General features: G+C 36.7%; 1 protein-coding gene and 1 long non-coding RNA gene across 3 annotated transcripts in view; one reads left to right on the top strand and one right to left on the bottom strand.

Annotated features, from left to right (window-relative positions):
* Positions 1 to 25,616, top strand: part of LOC118279399 (uncharacterized) — a 136,280-nt gene extending 110,664 nt beyond the window's left edge. For both annotated transcript variants that reach the window (XM_035599093.2, XM_050698317.1), the window contains exons 7-8: positions 4,610 to 4,788; positions 17,830 to 25,616. In XM_035599093.2, coding sequence (XP_035454986.1) covers positions 4,610 to 4,788; positions 17,830 to 17,930 — 280 coding nt within the window. In that variant the 3' untranslated portion in view covers positions 17,931 to 25,616. The remainder of the gene's footprint in view (positions 1 to 4,609; positions 4,789 to 17,829) is intronic.
* LOC126911385 (uncharacterized) lies at positions 6,036 to 7,821 on the bottom strand. The gene is made up of 2 exons (XR_007705931.1): positions 7,570 to 7,821; positions 6,036 to 7,146 (listed from the first exon to the last, which is right to left on the bottom strand). It is a non-coding gene; the product is annotated as an uncharacterized LOC126911385 (long non-coding RNA).
* Positions 25,617 to 27,254: the final 1,638 nt, after the last annotated feature.

The raw sequence follows: 27,254 nt of genomic DNA, 5'->3' as shown, positions 1-27,254 counted from the left end.
ATAATTATCATGTACGCAGATGATAAGCACGTCTTAGCTGGAGTTGTGGACTGCCTAGTGGGTTAGCAAGGCTCCGTCGCGAAAGCAGGAGTAGGAACGGGGTGGTTTTTAGTCAGTAAGAGTCTAACACTCCCTCTTGCCTCGCCCAAGACGGGAAAAGCCATTGAATGTTTTTTCCCCGTTTAGAATAAAGACAATTTCTTCAGAAGGTCTATAAATAGGTACCATGTTATTGATTCAGTAATGAAGAAACTTTCACTTTAACCTTGAGGCGAAAACAAATCCAATAAATACAAAAGCATTGTTTATTAGCCACCCAGTATTTCAATACCAATCACAGCAGATTGTCAATACGTTTATTTTTTAATAAAATCAACAGAACTAAGATGGATCGCCTATTTGTAGCGAGTTGTTTACTTCTCTAATAAAATGTTTTAGTAGAATCGACTTCTGTTTTTGTTCTAACATTGTTTGTTTAGTCTGTTGTCAGCTTGATTTCAAAGGGGCCATTTTGATTTTCATCTTTTATTAATTAAAATGGTTTATAGAATGGCTCGAGGCGTATTGTTTTCGTTAAATAACTGTATTATGTTTTCCTTATAGTCTCGGTATAGGTATTCAAAGAAAATGATGATTGTTAAAGGTATGTTTTTTCCACGCGTGATATGGCAGTTAAGGAACAAAGTACCTTGTGACTTTTTTCGCCTTTCTGCCTTTTATTGTTTGAAAGGAAAGTAGTTGCTATTATTTTGGATCTATGTTTACCGGGGATAAATATAATTGGAGTATTTTTTGATTGATTGATACAAAAAATTGGCTACAGAATATAAGGTTGCGTTTGATCGTACTAGCTAAGTAGAGTGACGACATTTACAAAAGGTTGAAAATCTAACAGTGAATATAAACAAACTGAAGGCGATACAATTATGGAATTATCTAGTAAATAATAATCATTTTGTGTTAATAATAATAGTACCGTGGCAGGCAGAGACAATGGAACGTCAATTACTACGAATCTTACACACCTCTTTTGCTTCATCAACAGTCATCAGTCTTATCATACATGCTCGTCGGTTAAGGGTATTTTTAATTTGGCCCTTATTTAAGGCGCGGTGAATAGACAACTTTTATGTATTTGAGGGGGTGAAGCAGGTGAAGTGGGTCTCGTGTACTGAGGGGTGCACCGTGCAAATGTCATTGATACGCGTATTCCATTTTATTTAGGTGCGTAATTTCGCTACTATAGTTTCATGGACGAGTGGCCCAGTGCGTTGCTGTCTAGATTCGCGTTCCGTGATCCTTAAGATCGAATCTCATTACTCGTATTAGTTTTTGTTTTCTTATTTTTTCGATATTATGTTGTATACATTTTTATTTTATTTTTATTTATTTTTTTTATTAGTTTATTTATGACTAAAACCGAAATCGAACAATAATTTACACAAACTTACTACTACTATAGTTTTTGCGCTAGTGACAGTTGCCTGTATGTCGTTGACGTCTCTCAGTACCACATGATTAGGGATGGACATTAGAAAGATTTTTTTTATCGCTATCGATACTCGCAGCATACATTGAATTCTCTTTAATTTTGTTATTAAAGTGTGTTGTTTAGTTGTGCAGTTTATCTGCGTGTATATAATGTCAATATACAGATACAGATTCAGATGATCCTGACTCAGATAATAATATGAGTTTGGACGAATAAAAAGTAAATAATTTTTCTTAGCAACTTTTTAACCCATCTTATAATGTTCCGTTGTTTCATCAACATAATTAAGGGTTTTTTAAAAATAAAAATTGAACTACGCACAATATTTGTTTTCTATTAAAAAAATCATCGACTTCCTATCCATATCCATCATAGCAGTACATCTCATCACTAAACACGTCTATGGTGTTACGTATCGCGTCTGTGTCGCTACAAACGCGCGTCGACGGCGCTTTTAAAAAACGTGGTGTGCATAGGCCCTCAGACGCAGTAGGCACTAATCTTTTAAAAACTAAAAAAGGGACAGGAGGATATATAAATAAAACACCAATATTAGTATAAAATATGTATTATTCATCTTCAATAATTAGGAGAATGTCATCTAAGAATTGGGTAGGGGGTCGGGGTATATTTTCTTGGTATCTTTCCCAACTGAGATACCATATTATACAGGCTGAGATGCACGCCACTGACGAATAACTAATAATTCCAAGACTCTTCTGCCAATAGAGTTACTGCGACCAGTCGCAATTGTACAATTTACACAGCGATCCATGTCGTCAATATCCAATTGATAGGCTTAAACAGTTGTCCAAAATAGAGAGTCAGGTAATTTAGAAATGCAAGATCCGTCAAAAGTCCTTTATAAAGCCGAGGTCGTGGGGTTAAACAATAAAACATGGAAAATACGTGCGCACTCAGAACGAAACACAATGAACGAGTGTCATCTGTCAATCGGTATATGACTGATATCAGACAGGAGTGTTGTAAGAAGTTTAAATCACAGAGTACGTTATACATAAATGATTAAATAATCATAAATGTTTGATAACTTAATTTAAGTTTTCTCGCTTCCCAGATAGAAACAAGGTACCATATTTTGTGATTTCCCTTAGAAAAAAATTACGGTTTTTTTAATATACATTTCAACTAGTTAACTGCTGGACCCAAAAGTCCCCTTCTCCTTTCAAGAATGGTACGGAACGTTACTGAATGTGTCATCTGCACCATGCTACGCGGTAATATGTAGTATATGAAAAAATTAATTGTATTTACACAACTTATAATTCAAATCGATTTCGTACAAAAAAATATACTGACAACCCAACTTAGAAAAAGCTAATTACAAAATAAAATATTACAAACAGCAAAAATATATGTTAGTGAATGATTATTTTCTGAGCGGCGATTGACACAAACTGACATAGGTCCACCAAGCAGCGCGCCTCAGCGGTCACTGCCGGTCCGCGTAGGAATGAAAGAGAAACGAATAGATGTCATGATCGGACGACGTTTTGTTCGATTCGTTCTGAGTTATTTATCATGAATTATATTAATTCTTACAAATATCTCATTTCAATCGACAAATAAATAAGGCAGATCCCTTTATTATTTTAAATTACGTCACTGTTATTAATTTTATTAAGATATGTTCATAAATAATATAGTTACAATGGCTAGAATTTCAATTTAAATGGTTAGTTTATGATTTTTTTCTATCGAGAAAATTAATAGAAATCGTGTTTTGGAGAAGGTGGTCCATTCATAAAAATGATCAAGATTAACATATATTTTTTTTGTTGCTCTAACATGTAAACATTGGGCAAAAAAACTGTTGAATCAATCCTATTTTGACTATGCACAGCGCCTTAATACTAGCTGACCCGCGCAACTTCGTTTGCGTGTATCCCGCTACTTCGACAAATACAGTCAACGCACCAACACATATTGGATACTAATTTTCAATTCACAATAACTTCTCTTTCCCTTAACCGCGTTTAAAATATTAAAATGTTTTTTGGTTTCTGTGACTCTTCTTTGATCGCCCCCCCTATCAGTTTTTGGAAAAAATATTTAAGTAATGTACAGATTTTTTTTTGTCTTATATGTATAGATCAAAGTCGTAGTACCTACTTTTTAATATTATTTATTTTTTATGTACCGTTTTTTATATTTTTTGTTTTTTTTTCAATTTCAAAGTGCTAATGGGGAGCCGCTGCCGCCGACGCGCTATTTATAGGGACGCTGCCCCCGCCGCCGCGGCCGGCCCGTACCGTGCCGCAATACTAATATCGTGATATCTCCTAAACTATATGTCTAAATAACACACTGTAAACTGCAAAAATAATCTAAATTAAATGCTCGTGATGATGAACTTACTTATTATGATAAGGATATATGTATTATTGGTTATATCACCAGTTAAACATCACCCAACGAATTAAATGTTTTTTTAATACAGAAAAGTAGTTTTTGTGACTTAAATAAAAAAGCTGGATATATGTCATCGCGGACTTTTTTGTAGAACTAATAAAGACCAATGTTTTTGCTATACATTGTTCTTACTTGTATCCAACGGTATAAGCGGCGCACGCACAAATACAATCTTCAATTAGATTTTTTTTCTGACTTCTTGGACATAAATCGCTATAACTCAGCTAATATAGTTTCAATGTATTTCAATTATATATAAAAACCTGTCGGAGAAAATACTCTTTCTATTAGTGAAAACCGCATCAAAATCCGTTGCGTAGTTTTAAAGTTTTATGCATACGAAGGGACTACAGACAAAATGGGCGACTTTGTTTTATACTATGTATAGATATCGCCAATCTGGTCACTATAAGCCCGGTAAAAAATGATGAGTGCCTCGTTGGTCGAGTGGACGCAAATGCGACTGCCACACAAGAAGACTCGGGTTGGATTCCCGAGTCGGGCAAATTATTATTGGTTTTCGTGTAATGTGTTTAAATGTAAACACATTGTAATGCCGCTGTACAATGGTACAGCGGCATTACGTGCCGTATTGTGTACTCGTACCTATCTCATCAGGGATAAAAGGCGAGACGTTGCTTCTTAAAAAAAATATAACTAAAAATCCTTCTCTATTGTCCTCAGGTACCACAACAGCAGAATGATAAACTACGACGTGGAACGAGGTATCAACGTCACCACGGATCCTGTACAGAGACTATCCGATCTGCTGATACCCGCAGCAAGCGTCTCGCATGCGGGCAACTACACCTGTGTGCCGAACAACGCTGTTCCTGCTAGTATATACGTCCATATTTTTAATGGTAAGTTATCTAAAACATATTCTTAGAATACAGAATGCGATTGTCACGCTGCTACTGGCGACTCGAATTTCGCGCCCATCGCGCCCTCTGCCTGGAATCACGCGCACTATTCGGCGCACGACGATGTTGACTCGTTAACGGTAACGAGTCGTGTGTCGCGGAATGCTGCTCATGAATATGAGCCTCTAGCATGGCTTGAAACTAGTCGAGTTCTTCGTCAAATAATTACGTGAGTAAGCCGATAACATAATAATTAATTTAGTATGTCTCACGAAAGTTATAATAAAATTATTAATACAGAATGCGTTTGACCACTGACTGACTACACAATTGGCGCGGTGGCTAGGCAACTGGCTGCCGTTCAAAGTGTAGCGGGTTCGATTACTGCCTATCCTGGTGTTACTGGATTTTGTCATGCCACAACACAAAATGGCATGGCACGGTTGGCTGGGCAACTGGCTTCCGTGCAACGTGTCGCGGGTTCGATTCCCGCTCGGAGCAACCGTGCGAACAACAAATTGTCATTACGGGTCTTGATGTAATGTGCATGTGAACTTGTATGTTTGTAAACGCACCCAGGATTCAAGAGAAAATCCTAGTGAAATTAAACAATTTGTGGATCACACAAAGTGTTGCTCCGTGCGGGAATTGAAACCGCTACTCGTTGCACGGCAACCAGTTACCCAGCCAATCGCGCCAACAGTGCAGTCATTTTGTATTGTGTCATCTATCTCACTTCTAAGACAAAATCCAGTAACACCAAAATATAACGGTATCTTATAGCAGCAAGGCTCTTGACTAAGATAAAAATGTACCTAACATAACACAAAATGATGTCACAAAATAACATAACATCATGTTATGAAACCACAGAACATATAAAGAGAGTAGAAATGAAATAGTTCCTGATTTGTATCAGAACGCGTGTCGCCGTTTCTCCCACCCTTTAATTTCACTACAAGCAAGAGACCAATGTCTGAGCGGATTACCCCCACAAATAAATAACACACATTTAAATCTCGAATTTGCTATTGGTTGTCACACAAACGCAATGACTGCATTTGACGTACACTCTAACACGCATAAAAACTCATGTATACTAGGGCGAGACAAAGGTCGATTGTTGATATCGATAAAATTTAAGTAATCTTGTTTTTGTTTTACAAGTATTGTTGAATATTGTGAAATTGTATTCATGCGAAATAGAAACCAAGTAATAAAAGTAAAATAAATAAAAAATACACAACTGAATTTTAAAACCAATTTTAATACTCAATAAGTTAAAAATCAGTAAAAAATAAATAAATCATAGGCACTTTTGAACGTCAAAGCAAATATAATAATATTAATAACGTCTGTCTGTCGGTCAGCCCTCTAGTGAAGCTATTTGCTCGTTCCAAAGTGTAGATTCCTATGGAGAAGATCGAAGATCTGTTCTTCGATCTTTTTCAATTAGATTCACAATACAATTCTTGATAACATTGCTTTTCTTTGCATCGATTGCTTGAACTATGTGAGAACAATGTAAAACTAATATTCAGTCAAAGCGATAGAAAAAAACCTTAAGAACAACAAAATTAATACAGTCTGGAGCTGACCAGTCCCAGTTGACAGCGCTCGTTCACCAACATGACACGTACACCAGCACCGTCCAACTCAACCATGTTGCAGGGAATCGAACGATCCAATGCCCGTGCCACCGCCAGTGAGACCTTTGAGTGAGCATGACAACTCTAAGCTGACACAAATGCATTCTACTAGTCTAATTTAGCTAATTACAGGGCTCTCACATTTACAATAATCTGTATAAAGTACAGAACACATTGAAATAACATGGTTATATTATTTCATTTTTTAAATTTACGAAAGATGATATTTTAAATATCGCCATTTTTAGACAAAAAAACTGATTTAAAGAGACTAATTTAAAATTTTCTAAAATAAAATCAGTTTACTTACTGAATTACACATTGCGATATTGTGCGGATAAACGCCTAATTTTAAGTTTCTTTTCCCTGACTTTGTTATTATGTAATTATCAACATCGAAATGTTGCGAACGAAATATGCTACATTTAGTAGTAATCCAGGAGCCCATAGTACAGGTTTTCCTAGTTTGGGTTCCTGAATCCCACCACTTGTCATTTCAATTGTTTTAAACCTGGTCGTGTAACTTGCTACATAATTTATTATACTATTAATTATTATATAAGCTTAGTTTTTAAGACCAATGTCTGTATAAATATGGTGGAGATAAAAATATACGCAGTTTCTAATCTGTGTGGTGGAACTTGAAAAAAAAAAAATTCTACCAGTTGTGTCAATCCACAATTTTGTTACACCTGGATCTGTTGGAAACCTAAAACATAATATTAAAATAAATCATATGTCACATTCTATAAAAAAATAAAAACATAAAACTCACTCAAAATCTATATTACTAATTAGTCGTAATAAATAATACTTATTATTTAAATTATAAAGTGTGCTATTGATTATAATAGACTGTATCATAGTAACAATCGACATTGATTACAAATTTGCCCAACACTATCGATGTCATAGATTTTGTGGAAATGAGCTTTTGTTTCGGTACTCGGGACTCTCGCAATGGACGTCATACATTGCGCGATTGCTCACGTAGTGCAAGATTGTACTCATCTATCGCAAGCAATGTATTACTATTAGTCTGCTTGCGATTATATCGTTTTTGTCTATAAATTTCATAATACTAATGTTATAATTACAAATATCACACGTATTTTTATGTTTTTGGACTTACCGGTGAAAAGAAATTCCTTCTCGTGCTATGCTACACACCTGGTTTCTTTTCCGACACGTTATAATAGCGCAAGACGGCATAATATAATATTTTTGCGGAGATACGTACGCTGTCAAAACATGACAGCGATTGCTAGCCGGTAAGTATGAACATTTGAGCGTTATGACAACGGTATGCACGTTCGTTCGCACCCTCGGCACGCGTGGCCCGCCCACAAGGCCAATCCAGTCTCTTTCTTTTATCCATGTATGAAACCATGTCAAAACAATCAAGAAGTTGGATATGTTTGAAGTGACGCACTTTGTTGTAACAAACACAATATCGGTGACCTAGAAAACTCGTCCCGGACCGTTGTAAACAAACAAACATATGTTGGACATACATAACATGAGGCTTGTTATTCTCCACCACATACATAGACTCAGTAGAAGAGAATTTGTAAATCAGAGGCCTTAGTACAAGTTGGTTTTACGTCGAAACAAGAGCGCGTTCTGCACTCTGATTGGTTGGTTTATTCGCGCTAGCCAATCACGGCGCTGTTCAACGTAAAGCATACTCGTAGTACTGAAAATGTTATATCACTTTAACTAACAAACATATGTTGGACATACATAACATGGGGCTTGTTATTCTTCACTACATACGTAGACTCAGTAGAAGAGAATTTGTAAATTAGAAGCCTTAGTACAAGTTGGTTTTACGTCGAAACAAGAGCGCGATCAGCACTGATTTATTCGCACCAGTCAAATCCGGAACTGTGGACTACCTCCGGAGCTGCGGACTACCTAGCGGGTTTACCGGGGCCCCGGCTTGAAAAGCAGGAGTAGCAACGGGGTGGTTTTTAGTCAGTAAGAGTCTGACACACTCTTTCGCCTCGCCCAAAGCGCGAAAATCACTGGATGATTTTTCGCCCTTAAAAAAAAACAATCACAGCGCTGAACGCGCTCTCATTTCGTTTTCGTTCAACGTAAAGCAAACTCGTATTATGGGTACCGTACTGAAAATGTAATATCACTTTCCCAGGCAATCAAGACTAAGACCTTAGTAATCCGATTGTTCTGGTTTCTAAATGCTATTGGTATTGGGTGTTTTGATTTGTGAAATCTTTACTATAAGTCTCGTATTGCTTTCTATTTATATTATGTCTATTATCTATTAATTTCTACTTTATATTCGCACATAATTTGGTAAAAATCAATTGGCATTGTATTTCGTCATATTATGGTACACATATCTAAAAGATTATCGTGTGTACAGCGCGTAACGTTAGGCACGCGCCTCAAAAAGCCATCAGACCATCACAGTGTGGGGCCCAGTAAGGCTGATGCCTGATTCGAAGCTGTAGACTACCTAGCAGTTTTACCGGGGCTCCGGTTCGAAAAGCAGGAGTAGGAACGGAGTGGTTATTAGTCAGTAAGAGTCTGACACTCCCTTATGCCTCGCCCGAGGCAAAAGAAGTCATTGGATAAATTACCCCCCGTACAACATTATATTCTCTCTCTCCCTCTTATATTTGATAAGTCGACGTTTGGCCACTATGTCGCTTGATGGTAAGCAACGATACGGCCTACGATGAAACACGTCTTTCCATAAGCAACATATTCAATTGGGCCTTGAAGACATCCAGGTTCCCTTCAGAAAACAAATAACTCTGGTATTGCGGATGTCTAGATGTAATCATCACTTATATGATCGATCGCAGTCCGTTCGTCGTCGCCATCGCCGTTCGTCGACTCTTCTATTCTATACTATGTAAAACACTAATTTTGGCAGTTGTCCCTTTGTCAATTACTGTAAACGGAAGAATCTTATAGCATCGACTCATTCAGTCCACGCCTCATTAATTTACAACCATACCAGTTTCCCAAACAATCTAGATGCTTGATTCAGAAGGACAGTATACTTGCAATTTCTTTTTATACTCCCTGGCCTAAAGCCAAGTTTGCTTGAGTTTTTACCATTTTTGCTCTTTTTTCATCTCCTCAAATATTGCTTTATTGGCTCTCAGCGTTCCTTACTTACGAGCGTTATATTAAACAGACTGGGCTAATATTTTTCGCTGTATTTATTACTAGCTGACCCGATAAACTTTAGTGGAGAGAGAATTGGTAAATATTTTATTTCAGAGTAAAAAATGGTTTAATTTCTCGATTGGGGTTAATATTGAGTTGGTAAGTTTATTGAAATCAAATTATTTTTGAATGGAGAGACCATTCTTATCCCACTTCTCAAAGAAGAACCACCAAAACTTATTCTTTCGGATTTTGGAATTCCCAGTGATAGTTTATAGTGGTGCAGTTGCTGTCCCTATATGGTGCTCTTCTACCAGAGATGTCCTATGTAGTTATACTATGAAGATGTAATAGCTAAGCTGTAAAACTATTTGACTGTTTTCACTGATACAAAACTATGCTATGCGATGCTATGCGAGTACTATGTTCTAGAAATCGATCCTAATCTGTGCGAGGAAGATACGCAGCTGAAGTATGCGAAATATCGATAGTAGGGAAGCCATCCATAGCACGTATCTTTCCATATAAAAAAAAACATAGGTACCTTAGCTGTGTCCGTTTTCACCAGTCCTAAGTTATGTTTACCAATAAATATGACTGGTAGAAGCCAAACGCATCCACAGCAACGTAGCATAGCACATCTCTGGTGGAAAAGCCCATTACATAGATTGACATAGAAGATGATGTAATCTTCTTCTAACATTCTTTCCATTTAGGCATCATCACACATCCAAACTGCTATATTTTTCAATGAATTTAAAAAAAAACCATCAAATACGCAGATTATTTCGTCATTCACATAACCACTCATACCATAATTAACTTATACACGAATTTCCTGTGACATAAAAGTAAAAATATCTCGAAAGACAAACTCGAAACAAAATAAAACGGATCGTCGAAAATTCTCATTACACACGGGTAACGTCGACACGATCCAACGAACGAACGAAATAAGGTGAAAAAATCCAAGGGACCGTTTCGTCGCCTATAAAAATAAGCTTCGCGAATAAATTGTAATACTCGCCGACTAATTTGAGTAGGGTCGCCAAAATATAGTATGATATTATATATTACATTAGAAAGGTCAAATATTTTGTGCCTGCTTCATTGGAGCCAAGGTCAAATGCTGAGAGTCTCTACTTTGATCACTGAGTTGAAAAAAGTGATATTAAATTTTGTGATTTTGGAGATTAGTATTGTGTATGGCATTTATTGGTCTTTTCGGGATTTACAAGATTACTTACTAGATGAGAAAAAAACATGTGAACACAGAATGTGTGAAGGATCTAGACTACTGAATTAAATTGGAGTGTCTGTTTGTAATATTAAAATAACCGTGGAGAGTCATGCTAAGTGTGGAAGAACAATGTTTCGGCACGAATGGGCACGCTCGACGGGAGTGGTACCACGACCTCACAGAAAAACGACGTGATACAACGCTTGGGTTTTTTTTTTGTGTGAGTTAAATTATTACCGGAGCCCCTTTCCGAATCTTCCAAATTCCCCAACAACCTTTAAATTCCTAAACCCCATAAGGCCGGCAACACACTTGTAACGCCTCGGATATCCATGAGCAAAATAACTGCTTACCATTAGGTGATCCATCTGCTTATTTACAGGCTTATACCATACAAAATACAAATTTTTACTACATACCAAACGATACATACATCCAAATCACATTTTTTACAATTTTTGTCTGTCCATTTGTCTATTTTTCCCACTAATCTCTGAAATGGCTGGACCAATTTTTGACGGCTCTTTTAATGGCAGGTAGCTAAGAGTAACTTAGGCTACTTATTTTAGTATATGTATTCATATACACGTAATAAAAATATATTTTATCAATATTAAAAAAAGACAATCCAATTTTATTTATTAGTCTAGATTACAATTTCCTAATATAGGGAAGTATTTGAGCCCGTTATTATTAGGGTACAATTTAATTTTGTCACATTATACGCTATGAAATTGGGTCGACATAATTTTGCCGTATAATACACCCGTAATAATAATATGTTAGCGAAGATTATCTTCAAATTGGGTGATACTGTTTTGTGTCGTACATATTTTTATATAGCTGCAAAATTATATTTTACCATGGAACTTATTTCGTTGGTCTAACAGTTCAAATAAGGATAGAAGAGTCATGTTTCGGCACGAATAGGCCGGCTCGATCGGAGTGATACCACGTCCTTACAGAAAATCGACGTGAAACAACGCTTGCGGAGTGTTTCGTTGTGTGAGTGAGGTTTATTACCCGTCTTCCCAATCACATATAATCCAACAAACCTTAAATTCTTAACCCCCAAAACGGCACCGTACTTGTAACACTACTACTTAAACATACATATATAACCTTACGCCTGTCTCCCATGGTGGTAGGCAGACCCAATGGAGCGCCAATTACCACGATATTTCCATACCACTTTCACTTCATCAACAGTCATCAGTCTTTTCATGCATACTCGTCGGTTAAGACTACTTTTAATTTAACAAGAAAACACTTTTATACTAAAAAAAAAGCTAGTAAGTCCTAACATAGCCAATACGTTGATTGATCACTACATTTTAACTTAATATAATACGTAAATCGAAGACAATAGGTGCCCATCAGTCTAAGCCTAGGCCAGTCCACCCCTACTCACCCAACAAAAAGGCCTTTTAACACTAGAATCAAGAATTCAAAGGAAAAATATCGGAAGATGAAATATTAGGGAACATTATAAATGGACTATTATGCCATCCATCAAATTGCTGTATTTACTACACTTATAACAGAATTCAGGCTGCTTTTCGGCTTAATCGTCGAATAAAAGTTTACTGAAACGTAAGTACTAAGCTTGGTCCTTATTATTGCAATAAAATGGATAGATTTTTGATTTTTTAAATTCCTAATATAATTGAGAATATTGAAAAAAAATCCCTAAAACATAGAAAGGGAATGTTTTTTTGTGGAAAAAGCCGTAAACAAGTAGAGGGATCACCTGATAGTAAGCAATCGCCGCCGGCGGCATTACTTTTTTGTGTACTTTAATTTTTTTATTCCAATCATTTGGACGATTGTCAGAATTTCCAGTACCAGACTCCGTGCTACTACTGAGAAAATTTCAAAAACCCGAAAAAAAATATCTTGCCCGACCCGGGAATCGAACCCGAGACCCAAACATAGATAACCAAACTTCAATACCCCCATCAAAGCTCTAACTATTCAATTTAGATCGCGAGAATTGGTTGAGCGAGTCAAAACCGGCTATCTAAGAGTTGGGTGAAGGAATCGAGTCAATCACATGCTCATCGGGCCGTGAATATTTCAAACATCTCACAGGGTTTACGCACTAAGCTTCGGAATCGTGGCGGATAAATTCATGTCCATCAAAATCATGTTTCGACTCCCAAAGTACTAGGAAATTGAGTATGAGTATTGTAAAGAGCTTTAAGGTATTTTCTTCTTTTGGGTATTGAGATGATGACGGGGTATGAAAATTTTAAATCTATTTAGTTCTTCAGTTATTTTATTATTTTATTTTCAGCCATGGTGGTCCCCAGGCCAAAGGCGTTTCTGCCTTCTTTCCACTCATCTCTTTGTAGTCCGTCAGTTAGGTAATGAAAAAAATTAATATGTAATAACAATACTTAGTTAAAATGAATCAAAGTTTAGAAGTGAGAGCAAATACGTCATTTCTACGTATAAATAATGTACTTAGAAGTGACGTCTCGGGATATTTTAAATATTATGTTCGAAAGTATTTGTTTCCGTAAGAAAATAAAAAATACATGTCTTATATTTAAAAATAATCTATGAACGGACATTAAAATAAAAATTAATCATCTACCCTATTATGCGAAATGCATGAAAAACTTAGCATGTTATAGTCAGACTATTATTTCTAATCCGCCTACCAAGCGAGGATATCATAGCAAACTCAACGAAACTAGTAGAGCTTTTCTCCATTAATGTACGTGAGTAAAACCATGATTTTTAGTTAATTTAGTATGTCTCACGATAGTTATTATAAAAATGTTATTTGCCGCCGTACTCCGAGTCATTTAATGGTTGCTTAACCCAGTCCTTAGCAATTGTTTTCAGAACAAAAGCATTACTAAGGAATAGTTTAAGTAATCATTAAATGTCTTTAAGTGCAACAGTTAAAGCTGTTCCTTGTTTTTTGAGCCTTGTCTTGTTTACATTTAAACAATCTCTTCCTATCTTCCAGTTTTCATTTCCAAAAATAGAAAGTCAAGCTTCATCTTGTTCAAAGATCATTTTATTACAGCCTCCTTTCCTTGATGTTGTTTCCCGTACGTATATATATATCCAGTTTTTCTTTGATCTCTCTCTTCCGTATATCTCTCAACAATCCCCTCTGAAAAACAAAAATGATCTGTTGTATCGTGGTGAGTCAATTTATGTGTACATAGTACTGTACATATTTATACAGAAGTATCATTTCTAACAGAATTATTCGTAAAATATGGTTAAGTCCCTAATTAAGATTCGATTCATTATCCTCATCTCTTAGTTTGGCAAGGTTAGCACGATGCAACTCTTTGTGTGATCCATATTGTTGTTTCGAGTCTGGGTGTCATGTGTATGTGAACTTGTATGTTTGTAAACGCATCCACGACACAGGAGAAAATCCTATTGTGGGGCAAAGTTTTTTTTTTGTATGTATGTATATATCAGTAGTAAGACGTCTACTGCTGGATATAGGCATCCCTAATCCCAAATAATCACCCGATCGACTGATTAGACTCATCTTGCATCCATGGGGAAAACTTCTTAGTTAGAATTAAAGGCCGACAACGCACCTGTGACTCCTCTGGTATTGCAGGTGTCCATGGGCGGTGCTGATTGCTTGCCATCAGAACTCTGCTCGTTTGTCACCTATTCCATAAAAAAAGAATTTCTAATAAAATGTCAGAAAAAATATTGTTGTGCAACGCACCGCTCAAAATGGAAAGTAACATCACCTTCCCAGCGTATTTCGCACCGAGTGCGTAGGCACCTCATCCAAATAATTTAGTATTCCGATATGCCATCGAGATATTTTTCTCCACATGAATGAATTTTACGACAGCAATTCACTTACAACCTTGCATAATTTATTATGAATTTATTGATTGACTTCTAACCTTATTTTTTAAAATACTGCAGATACTATGCCTCAGGTTCTTAGCGTTTTTCTTCCGTTCGCTTTTTACTTTTTTCTTTTTATTATTCATAGAGTTTGATGCTGAGGAAGTGTTGAGAAAAATAAACTTAGATTCAATAATAAAAGATTCTGGTTGAAGCAAATAGTTTTAGATTCGATAATAAGGATCATGACGGGGTATGAAAATTAAAAATGTATTTAGGCCGTCAGTTAGGTAATGAAAACATATTAAACATGAAAAATATTAGTGATAAAGATAACAATACTTAGATTAAAACAAATTAAAGTAGGAGCAAATATATCATTTCTACGTATAATGTACAAGATGGACATTAAAATAAAAATCAGTAATCTACCCTATTTTCAAATCATTTTTAACTGGATTGAAAGTACATAATTCTAATCAGATGATAAAATCCATAGGTACATTATTTTCAACTTACTTGATTAACTGCTAATGAGAGACATTTAATGATTACTTAACACATTGAACGCCGTGGTGGTCACCGGTGACCGACGTTAGCGGAGGATTTGCTTTCAACAGTTTTCTATTGGCAGTCAAAGACTTTCACTATTCTTAAGGAACAATTTTGTTGCAAAAACAATTAAATGACCGACTACGGCGATAAGTCCTCGTCATCCATAGTCATAAATACAACCAACTTAACACACATATCTCTCACATTGAAACAAAACCACCCAACATTACAAAGTCAATAACTGTACCACCAGAATCTCGATACTCTACACAATTCGAACCGTAAATTTTAATTTCATTGTTACCGAAGCGGTTTCCTCAGATAGTGTAAGAGCTATGAACATGTCGATTAAAGTTCATCCTGCAAAGTTAATAATTTTTTTATGGTATATGGTAAACAAGTAGGATCACCTGATGGTAAGTGGCCTCCAGTAACCTTACTTACACAACACAAGCGTCGGTGTTTCACAACGTTTCCTGTGTGGCTGTAGTATCACTCCGGTCGTGCCGGCCCATTCGTGCCGAAGCATGGCTCTCCCACACTTAAGCTTGTAGGATGATTATTTATTACACGCTAAGGACACTAATCACTGTTATAACCTGGCAGTAAACAGCACAGCACATCATCTTCTTTTTAAAAATCCAGTTTATCACAGTCTGGCTTTATATTATTATGTTCTTTCTACACATTTAACGGTCAGCTTATATTGGTACATAACAAATCCAAACCTGAATGTACTGAGTTGGCTGTACACCATATTGTAATTATTGCCCTTAGCGTATTATAAACAATTAAGCCACGAATCTGTGGGCTTAGTACGAATTTGTTTTACGTTTGACGAGATCGAAAAGAGACCGCGTTCGGTGCTTTGATTGGATGGTTCATTAGCATCGGCAAAAATTGGCCTTACAGGACATACTTTATTTGGACGCTTCAGCAGCTCTTATACTATGAAAATGTCTTCATCGATAGCAGTAGTCTAATATGAAGTCGTTTGGTGTCTTTTAAAGATATTTTCTTTGAAAGGAAATAAAAATAGCTTTCTGAAGTCTTTGTTCGCTGTTTTTTAATGTTTTTATTTTTGTCGTTAGTGTTGCGGTTATGTTTCTAGTTACTGTTTTGATAGAAAAGAATGAATTGAAATGATGTAAGACTGTTAAGGTTTTAAGTTTTATTCTTACGTTGAGATGAGTGTTAGTAAAGTTTTGGGTTTTTTTGAAGGGGGAAAAATCATCCAATGACTTCTTCCACCGTGGGCGAGGCGAGAGGGAGTGTCAGAATCTTACTGACTAAAAACCATACCATTTCTACACCTGCTTTTCGAGCCGGAGCCCCGGTAAACCTGCTAGGTAGTATGCAGCTCCGGATCAGGCATCAGACCCCATCTGCGGTGGTCTGATGGCTCTTTAAGCATGCACGGGTTTGTCGTACTTGCGAGCACTCGACCAACGAGGCAGACTGAATAATACTTTTTGCTAATCCAAAACTGGACATCATAAATAACCAATACACAGTTAGACTAACAATCCAATCAATAGATCAAACCTCAACCTCGAAAATATTAAATTTCCCCAATAATACAATTATTAGTAACAAAATTAATATTTATGTCCATTTCTACTCAACTGACTTCACTAGAACAGAGTCAGACTGATTTGAATTCAAACGACGACGCTCACCGCGAGTCAAGGCGTCGTTAGCAGAATCCAGTCTAGCATTAAATTAAAAGCGTACCGTCATAAATATCTGTCTATCCTTGTCTAAGTTTAAGAAAACGTTAATAGCATTTATTATATTCATTGTGTTTCAAGGCTTGGTTCGAGGTAACCCGACTAGTAAGAATATAAGCAGCACTGCGACACGCGATCACGCAAAAGTATAGCAGCTAAATCATTCATATTTGAATATGAGCCCCTTTTTTAAGGGTGGAAAATCATCCAATGACTTCTCCCGCCTTTGGCGAGGCGAGAGGGAGTATCAGGCTCTTACTGACTAAAAACTACCCCGTTCCTACTCCTGCTTAAAAAGGTAAAGCTGCTAGGTAGTCCGCAGCTCCGGATCAGACATCAGCCCTTCTGGGCCCTATCATTAATGGTGAATATGAGCCCTAGCCTCGTTTTTTAAACTGGACGAATTACGTTATTAAGTTACAAACATAATTAATTTAGCATTAGTACGAGTTTGCTTTACGTTTAAAGTAATTGAAACGAGTGCGCGTTCGACGCTCTGATTGGCCCGTACGAATGTACCAACCAATAAGAGCGCCAAACGCACTCTCGTTTCGTTTGTTTCTGTCTACTTGCTGTCTAATGACTGCACGGTTAGTGCGGTGGCTGGGCAACTGGGTACCGCGCAACGGGTAGCGGGTTCGATTCCCGCACGGAGCAACTCTTTGTGTGAGGCACAAATTCTTGTGTCGGGTTTGGGTGTCATGTGCATGTGAACTTGTATGTTTGTAAACGCACCCACGACACAGGAGAAAATCCTAATGTGGGACAACGTTTTTTAAAAAAAAGACCAAAAAAGATTTGTTTACCGTCCAAAAACCAAAAAAATATAACACAAGACTTATATTACAGACATTTATTAATCTATCTTTTTCTTTCGCAGGTGAAAACCCCGCCGCTATGCAGTCTTCTTCGCCTAGTTTCATCAACCGTCTACATAATATCTTATTACCAACCCTCATCAGTTATAATCTGATACGGTGACAATTTCACTAGCTCATCAACTGAAAATGTACCCTATATGTAATAGAGAAATGGTTTATTTTTGCGTGGAGTGAAATTTGACGTATAAATTTGAAGGGTTATTAGGAGTAACGAGAGCGTTGAGTGTACATGTGTTTTTACTTTGGCTGGTTTTACTTTATTTAGAGCCTCGTTTTCAGAATTGTTTGTTGCTTACAAGGTAAAAATATCAGGCTGATCGAATTTATCATCTATTTTTATCTTGTTAAAGGTGATATTTGTTTGGCTGAATGTTTTCATCTGGAATAATTTTTCGTAGAAACTTTCAGTTATTCATTGTTTTTAAAGCGTCACGTGAACTCTTTTGTTTATCGATTTTCGTATCTATGAGTAATGGTATTTAGTCTTTATTTGATTACAGTTTAAAATATTACACTATTAATATCATACTAGAAGCGCATCCTAGTTTAGCACTGATGCTATTCCACGGCTTTTCTTGCGAATAGGTATAATGACGGGGAATAAAAAATCAAAATCTACTTAGTTCCTCGGTTAGGTAATAGAAAAATATTTGACAAGTATTTTTTTATTCAGTCATATAATAAAACAAAATTTTAACTATGTAGGCCCAACAGTTTCGGTAATAAATGGCTGTGACATACGGACGGACAAACGGACAGACAGACATGATGAATCTATAAGGGTTCCGGTTTTTGCTATTTGGCTACGGAACCCTTTTTTTCGGGAAAATCATCCAATGACTTCTCTCGCCTTACGCGAGGCGAGAGGGAGAGTTAGACTCTTACTGCATAAAAACCACCCCATTCCTACTCCTGCTTTTCAAGCTGGAGCTCCGGTAAACCCGCTAGGTAGTTCGCAGCTCCGGAAAATTAAAAACCTATAGCTGTACCATCTAAAGCTTTTATTGAAAAATAAAATTCTTAACACAAAACCATCAATATTTTTTTACCCACTTTCAAGAGAACCTTGCTATCTTACGCTACGGTTATTAGTCTTATTTGTAAATGGAAATTTTATCCTCGTTCCTCTCATTAGAGACCTCCGATGCAATCAGTGAGCCTTCCCATCGATGTGGGTCAAGAGATCGCCACTTATATACGTACTTATCTGGTTCTGTGAGTAGATTGGTTCGTAGCGAGGTATAACTGTTAATCCGGATTTGATCATTGGTGGTCATTCATTATACTCAAAGGTCACTGTAATTAAGACGCTTTCAAAAATAATTCTGTCAATAACAACTATTCAACAACTAGGCAGAGATGCATTACGGCACGTAATGCCGCTATAGAATGTACACTCACTTTTCACCATTTATGTTATTAAGTCCCATGTAATAAAGGGTGAGTTTATTGCTATGCACTGGGCAGAATTCCAGACTCTGTGCAACTCAAATACTAGAAATTCTCCGACATCTTTAATTGATTTTTGTCTGGACTTTAAAACAGACTATGCCCTTTGATTTTGTTTCGTCATTTCTTCTCAGAGTAGTCCGATGGGAAATGCCAGCCTCATCTAGTTATTTGAGAGATTGACGTGTAAAAGAGTTACATTGTAACCTATTTGCAAAAATAAATATCATTTTATCATTTACAAATATTTATTGATCAAGCTCTACACTTTAGAACAATGGCCAATGAAAATAAATTTATCTAAAATTAGAAAGGGAGTGTCTCAAGTTTAAACGGTTTTAATGGAAGGCATGTAGCCAAGTCTTAATTATGACATTAAAGGGTTTCAGTGCATTGCGTCTGACGTTTTGATATTTTGAATCAATTTGAGAGCCCGTTAATGTAACGTTTGGACGGTTAAAATTTTACGCTTTGAAGAAGAAATGGAGTTTAAAATGAAATGAAAGTGTTATATTGGTTTTAAATTGACTTATTAGCTGGAACTGCAGTTACAGTTTATTAAAAACTAGTTTCGGTCAGCGGTTTCACCCGCGTTCTCTTGGGATAAAAATTATTATATCACCCCTATCATGTATAACAAATTTCATCAAATTCCTTTCAGTAAATTTCATAAAACAACGCTTGCGTTGTGTTTCGTTGTGTGAGTGAGGTTATCGTAAGCCCAATTACCCCCCTTCCCAATGTTTCCAACCCCTGATTCACCAACAACTCTAAAAATTCTGAACCCCCAAAAGTCCGACAACATATTTGTAACTGCTCTGGTGTTTCGAATGTCCGACGCGGGCGACGACGATTGCTTACCATCACGTAATCCGTCTACTCATTTACCGGCTTATACCACAAAAAACACCCAGACTTTTTGTACTCAACAAATCTATTATTCAATAACCTTTTAAAGCGCCGCCCATTATGCGTCGTATAGCTAATTTTAATAGCACTTTTAAGCAATGCCTTTATAAAATCGTAATGATTACAATTGTTTGCAGTAGCGACCTCTCGCTTCTCAATGGATTGTTGGACCCTTTCGTTTTAATGGTCTCCGTTGCTGTAGCTATAAAGTTTTATGGATTGAGAGTTTCCTTGAGAATTTAAAGATTTCGCCTTTTTACCTTGAAGAAAAAGGGGTCGGCTATCCGTACTTGCAGTTTTATTCTTTGAAAGTTATACTGTGGTTATGGCTTGGAGAGTTATATGGTTGTTGCTATTGGTTAATGGTTTAAGGTGACTTTCATTTAAAGTAGAGGTGATGATATTATTTCTTTGTTGAGAGTTTTGAGATATCATTTCCAAGCGTTCAGTCTTCTTTGTCGTACTTATTATTGAAAGCAGTTATACTTGCTTCACACATAGGACGCCTTTAGTTTTGGTACAATTTCCTTGGTGTTTGACGACTGGGCTTCTCTTGTTTTAGATTGTATCGTTTATCGAAAAAAAAATATAAAAGAAATTATAAAGAAATTATAAAGAAAATACACTATACCTAACACATACATTCTCAAGTTTTAGGCACAATTCCAAACTACACTTAGCATTAAAAATTTCGACGACACACAACCTAATAATTCTTTACCTCAACTGGGAATTGAAACAAGGAAACTTCGTAACAAGGCAGTAGAAATGAAGAGTGTAGGTTCTTTTTAAAACGAGAAAGGTTTCAAAATTGACGAAGTGAATTGGATTTGTCGCTTTCTCGATGTATCGTGGTGAAAGCATGACCCATTTTTATTGAAAAGTCGAGTAAAAGGTATACCGTAAGTGTACATTCAAGATGGAAGGATGAAATATCAGAAACTGTGTATCGTCACGCCTTTTATCCCCGAAGGGTTAGGCAGAGGTATTTTTTTATACCTTGTCCCACACTATGATTTTCTCCAGTGTCGTGGGTGCGTTTACAAACATACAAGTTCACATACACATGACACCCCGACCCGAAACAACAATTTGTGGATCACACAAAGAGTTGCTCCGTGCGGGAATCGAACCCGCTGCACGTTGCGTGGCAGCCGCTTGCCCAGCCACCGCGTCAACTGTGCAAACTGCAGGTGCACATTACGGCACGTAATGCCGCTATACAATGTACACCATGCCTCGCAAAGTACGTTAAGCCGTTGGTCCAAATGTCAATTGCTTCAATTTGCCATTTAAAAATTTGACTGCACGGTTGGCGTGGTGGCTGGGCAACTGGCTGCCGTGCAGTGATCCACAAATTGTTGTTCCCGGTCTGGGTATCATGTGCATGTGAAATTGTATGTTTGTAAACGCACCCACGACACAGGAGAAACTCCTAATGTGCCCCACATTAGGAGTTTCTCTTAACGTTTTTTTAAAAAAAAAAAATTAAACACCTACGCATTAACCAGAAAACAAATGACGTCACACTGCAGGAACTTATAACACAAATGGTGAAAAGTGGGTGTACATTGTATAGCGGCAATAGTTGCCGTAATGTACACCTCTGCCTACCCCTAATGTAGATACATAATATAGCATAACATGTAAAATGTAGTTGTGAAATCCAATTTGGCTAATGTGTTTTCCATTAGAATACAATTTCTTCGTACGAAACGATGACCCGACAATTTTGGAGACACAAATAAATTACTGGTAACTACGGTTGATTCATTTTGCAAATTGGTGCAATTTATACGTTTTGTATGGAGATAGTTTACATGAATTTCTATTATACGTTTAATGGTATTTTTTTGAGGGGGGGTTATCCAATGACTTCTCTCACCTTGGGCGAGGCGAAAGGGAGTGTCAGACTCTTACTGACTAAAAGCCACACCGTTCCTACTCTTGCTTTTCAAACTGGAGCCCCGGTGATCTACTAGGAAGCCCGCAGCTCTGGATGACTTTGTTCTAAAGGGGTTAAAGTTATACAGTTATTATACTTTTTTGAAAAGAGTAAGGCCGCGAACGCACAGGCAGGTGGCTTGCTTAGCGCCTAGTGTCAAGCGCGTCACCTAACGAGTAGCCCAGTAAAACGAACGTTCTAAAATGAACGCGACCGGCTGCACTGCGCGCTTAGCGCCTAGCTAGTCGCTTGGCGTGCATCCATGTTCATTTTAGAACGTTCGTTTTACTGGGCTACTCGCTAGGTGACGCGCTAGACACTAGGCGCTAAGCAAGCCACCTGCCTGTGCGTTCGCGGCCTAACGTTGGAGTTTCTTTGCTCGTTCTTCGCCATTCGAAGCTTTACTTTGGAACAGCATTTAGCTTCACTGACAGACTGACTGACGGACAATTTAATTTGACGTTTCAAAAGTATTGAGGAATTGAGGATTAATGGTAATAAATGCTTTGTCTTCGACGTCAGTCAAAGTCAAAGTCCCACTTTTTACCTTCAATACTGTTGTATTGATGAAAAAGCCATACATTCTCGTGTCAGGCAAACTATTATTATTTTTGCCCAGCCTGAGTAGGGAACAAAAAATTCTGAATTCATCAAAAACCGAATAAAATTTTTAATCATATCAATACACCGCTCTTTGACAGTGACATGCTTGTTATTGACAGCGACTGTATTACGTTGCAATAAAGGTGTTTTTTGCTTGTAAACTTGACGTGCGGTCAGCGTTGTACAATGTAAAATGAAATCAATATGGTTGAAACTAACTTTCTTAGAATTTGTTACAATGATAGCTTTATATCAAGCTTCTTGTTTAGGTACTGAAAAAATGGTAGATGATAAAGTCACCGCACACATAAACGGCATGGCTCCGTCAAGGCGTTTTTGCATTGAAAACAATACAAAAAGCTGCAAGTGCGCTGCCAACTCGCGGCCGGCACACTTACAGCTTTTTGTATTGACATTACAAAATATATCTTATGACATAAGATTTAATGTTCAAATTTAAATGGCAAGTTTATAAACGGCTCGTTTACGGGCATATTTTATAAAAAAAAACTGTACAGGTTTATCAGAAAGCATTGCATGTAAAGTTTCTTAATCAACTCATTCGATTCCCGAGGGAAGAATTGCAGTGGTTCATGTATACTACTTTATCATCAGCACATGACCAGGCCAAATTTCAAATATACGGTAAAAGGTAACCTTGAAAATTTCACTCCACGCAAATTATTTATGTAAAAAAACACGTTTTTAAAACTAATGTATTATAATTAAATGTATGAAGATGATGAATGAATTTGTATTAATAATAAGTTAAAAGTTAACTAACCTTAGTTCATACCTCGTTCATCAAATGGTTGCAAGTTGGACTTTGTATCGAGAAATTTGATCGACTTTATCAGTCATCGATATATCAGACTAAATAGGTTTTTAATTTTCATACGCATTCATCGTCTCTACTGTCTATTAACGATTAACATTCTTGGGATGTTTTTCTACCAGAAATGTGTTTTGTAGTTATGCTACAAAGATGTAATAGCTAAGCTGTGAAACTATGTGACCGTTTCCACTAATACTCAGCTATGTAGCTGTGCGAGGAAGATGCGCAACTCTGGTATACAATGTATAAATAAAGAAAACCATCTATAGCACACATCTTTCCATATAAAAAACATAGCTTAGCTGAGTCCGTTTTCACCGGTGCTAAGCTATATGTACCAATGAATATGAATGGTGGAAGCCAAAGGCATCCACATTAACAAACTTCAAAAATGTATACATAAGTATGTAACAAGCACGTAAATTCTTAAAAAAGCCATTTATTTTGTAATCAAGAGACTTAGATACCATCAAAAATTTCTTACCATCAATATTATGTTATCGGCTTACTCACGTAACTGTTTGATGAGGAATTCGACAAGTTTCAAGCCACGCTCATTCCACAGAATAAGCTATCGTCGGCGGCACTTCCAAACCGATACGACCTTCAAACTTTCCAGAATAGAGCATACTTCTTTTTAAAAGACTGCCAAAGTAACTGTGACTCCTCTGGTGTTGCGGTTGTCCATGGGCGGCGCTGATCGCTTACCATCAGGTGACAGGAATGCTCGTTTGTCCCCTTATCCATAACAAAAATGCTAAAGGCTCATATTCATGAGGATCATTCCGGGAAACACGACGCGTTGACTGTCATACTGCTATTAAACTAGTCGAGCTCCTCGTCAAACAGTTACGTGAGTAAGCCGCTAACATAATAATCAATTTAGTATGTCTCACGAAAGTTATAATAAAATTTCTTACCATCTCTCTCACACTTACATAAGCCATCTATGTAGTATATTAGATCACTATCTTAGTAAATAGTATGTGTATATATGTATGTACAATTGTAATTGTTATCCAATATTGTTTATATTGAATTTGTGTACATTTTTACTCCTTGAATACGTTATGTTTTGTATAACTATTTCTAAAATTGGAGTTTAATTTATTGACAGAGGTGATTAGTATTTAAGTTATAAAAATTAAAGGATCAATCATAGTCTTGAGGTTTTAAAAATCTGTATAATATATACACCTATTTTTTATGTTTAATATTTTTCAGTAAACTATGGTTGAAAAAACTGACTTTACTGTCTTTTTGAAGTAGGTTAATATACCAAAATCTGGTCCCAAGTGTAACAAACACTTTTTTGAAAACCGTTTCAAAATTGGTTCGGCAAATTGTAAGATAATTGCGCACAAACGTACATACATACACCCAGGTCAATAAAAGAACATCTTTCTTTATTTGAAGTCGTTAAAAAATAAAATAACTTCGTAAAATCACAGAAAATTAAAAAAACTGAAACACTCAATATAATCGTTTACTAAAACAAGTCAGTACCCTCAGTAGTGCGCGATAGGCGTTCTGATTGACCGGCTCGAATAAAACAACCAATCAAAGCGCCGAAAGCGCTCTCGTTTCCATTACGTTTAACGTAAAGCAAACTCATACTAAGGGTACTGATAATTTAATCCGGAGCTGCGAACTACCTAGCGGGTTTACCGGGGCTCCGGCTCGACAAGCAGGAGTAGGAACGGGGTGGTTTTTAGTCAGTAAGAGTTTGACACTCTCACTTTGCCCTGGCGAGAGAAGTCATTGGATAATTTTCCCCCCTGAAAAAAAAGGGTACTGATAGTCAAACCTTTTGTACGCTATCATAAAATCCTCTGTGAATAAATTCCTAGTCTAAAATGTATAATATGGTTTTAAACTCTATTATATTATATACTAGACATTATATAAATAAATAAAACTGTAAATAAAACTTAGTGTAAATGTGATAACGCTCATATTAAAATGTCTGTAAAATTGTAAATACTACCACATTATGTACTAAATGTAAGTCGAGCCGCGTATTATATAAAATAATTGTTCATTTTTATATGTGTTTTATTTTCCTACCCATACTAAAATACATACATCATCAGCCTATAAGCGGCCATTGCTGACCAAAGGTATCTTCTCACACGGAAAAGATTTGAGCATTAATCACCACGCTTGTTCAATCCGATTTCAAACTTATAATATCTGCATCTGATTAAACAGGCAAAGTCGCTGGCAGAAGCTAGTAATTACTTAATTCCTGCACCTCTACCTATCCTTCAATCCCTCTCGCTCTTCTTTTTTTTATGTAACACGCCGGGTAATCCTGATGGTAAGCAATCGCCGCCGCCCATGGACACTTGAAACACCAGAAGCGTTACAAGTGCGTTGCCGGCTTTTTGGGGGTTAGGAATTTAAGGGTTGTTGTTCGGGAATCGGGGATTGGGAAGATTGGGAAGGGAGGAATTGGGCCTCTTACTATGTCTTAACTTCTTTATGTTCTCAAATTGAATTAACGAGGTACGAAATTTCTTCACTTTTGTATCTTCGAACACAACACTATCTCCCATTAAAACCGTGGCTTGATAATATTAGAACACCTTATGTATTAATAGACTTTGATGATAGTTAATCGCATGTAGCCGCATCGAAGATTAAATTATCGAAGTTTGGTGAACATGCAGTTTAGTTATAATACTGCTAGTCAAAAGTGAAATGATGGGTTCTAACAGACTTTGGAGGTACTTTACGTTCTAGATTTAGTAAGTTAAATATTGAAATAACAACACATAATATTTTTGCATTTTTGCAACGACACGCCTTTTATACCCGAAGGGGTAGATAGAGGTGCACATTACGGTACGTAATGCAGCTATATAATGTACACCCACTATTCACCATTTGTGTTATAAGTCCCATGTAATAAGGGGTGAGGCTATTGCCTTATACTGGGCACAATTCCAGACTCCGTGCTACTACTGAAGAATTTTCGAAAGTCGAAAAAATCCCCGTAAAACTTTGCCCGGCAGTCGCATTTGCAACCAGACTAACGAGACGGTGTGTGATTTCAGATTAAAAAAAAAAAAAGTTATTTAAAAGTAAGCGCTACTCGCATAAGTCAGTCAATCTACAGACACATTCAAAAAAACAATCACAAAATATATTTCTAAAAAGCAAAAAAAAAACAATAATTTAAAAACGCACCATCTCATCTCATCTCATCTCATTTGCTTCAAACGCTGAAACTTTCATTTGTCTCCTTACAAAAGAAACGCCGCATTTTCAGTAGTTCAGCATAAAAAAGTCAATAAAACATAGAGCCTTTTCATCTAGTAGTTTAGACTGAAACTGTAATTTCAGTTACAGCGAAAGAGCCTTCGGGTTCATTCAGTTTTCATTATACTGAAACGGCTTTGATGAAGTTTGAACTGAAATATTATGTATCGCTTTGTTCTCGAAATGAAATGTCTTTGATGGGTGCACGTGTCCTAAGTTAATTGCCCGAACTAGACATAGTAATTGCAATATTTAGTTTTGATTAAATTTCCTAAATGGGCGATGGTCGGAACGTGATGCAAAAAAAATGTTATTGCTCTCTTTTGCAATTCAAAAGGCATTGGGTCCGATTTCCAAGTTAAGCCATGTATTAATGCGTAGAACCAATGATATTATTTCCATAACCTGGTTGATAAATA

The sequence above is a fragment of the Spodoptera frugiperda genome, chromosome 14, assembly GCF_023101765.2.
Source record: "Spodoptera frugiperda isolate SF20-4 chromosome 14, AGI-APGP_CSIRO_Sfru_2.0, whole genome shotgun sequence".
NCBI lineage: Eukaryota > Metazoa > Arthropoda > Insecta > Lepidoptera > Noctuidae > Spodoptera > Spodoptera frugiperda.
This window is presented reverse-complemented; position numbering and strand designations above follow the sequence as displayed.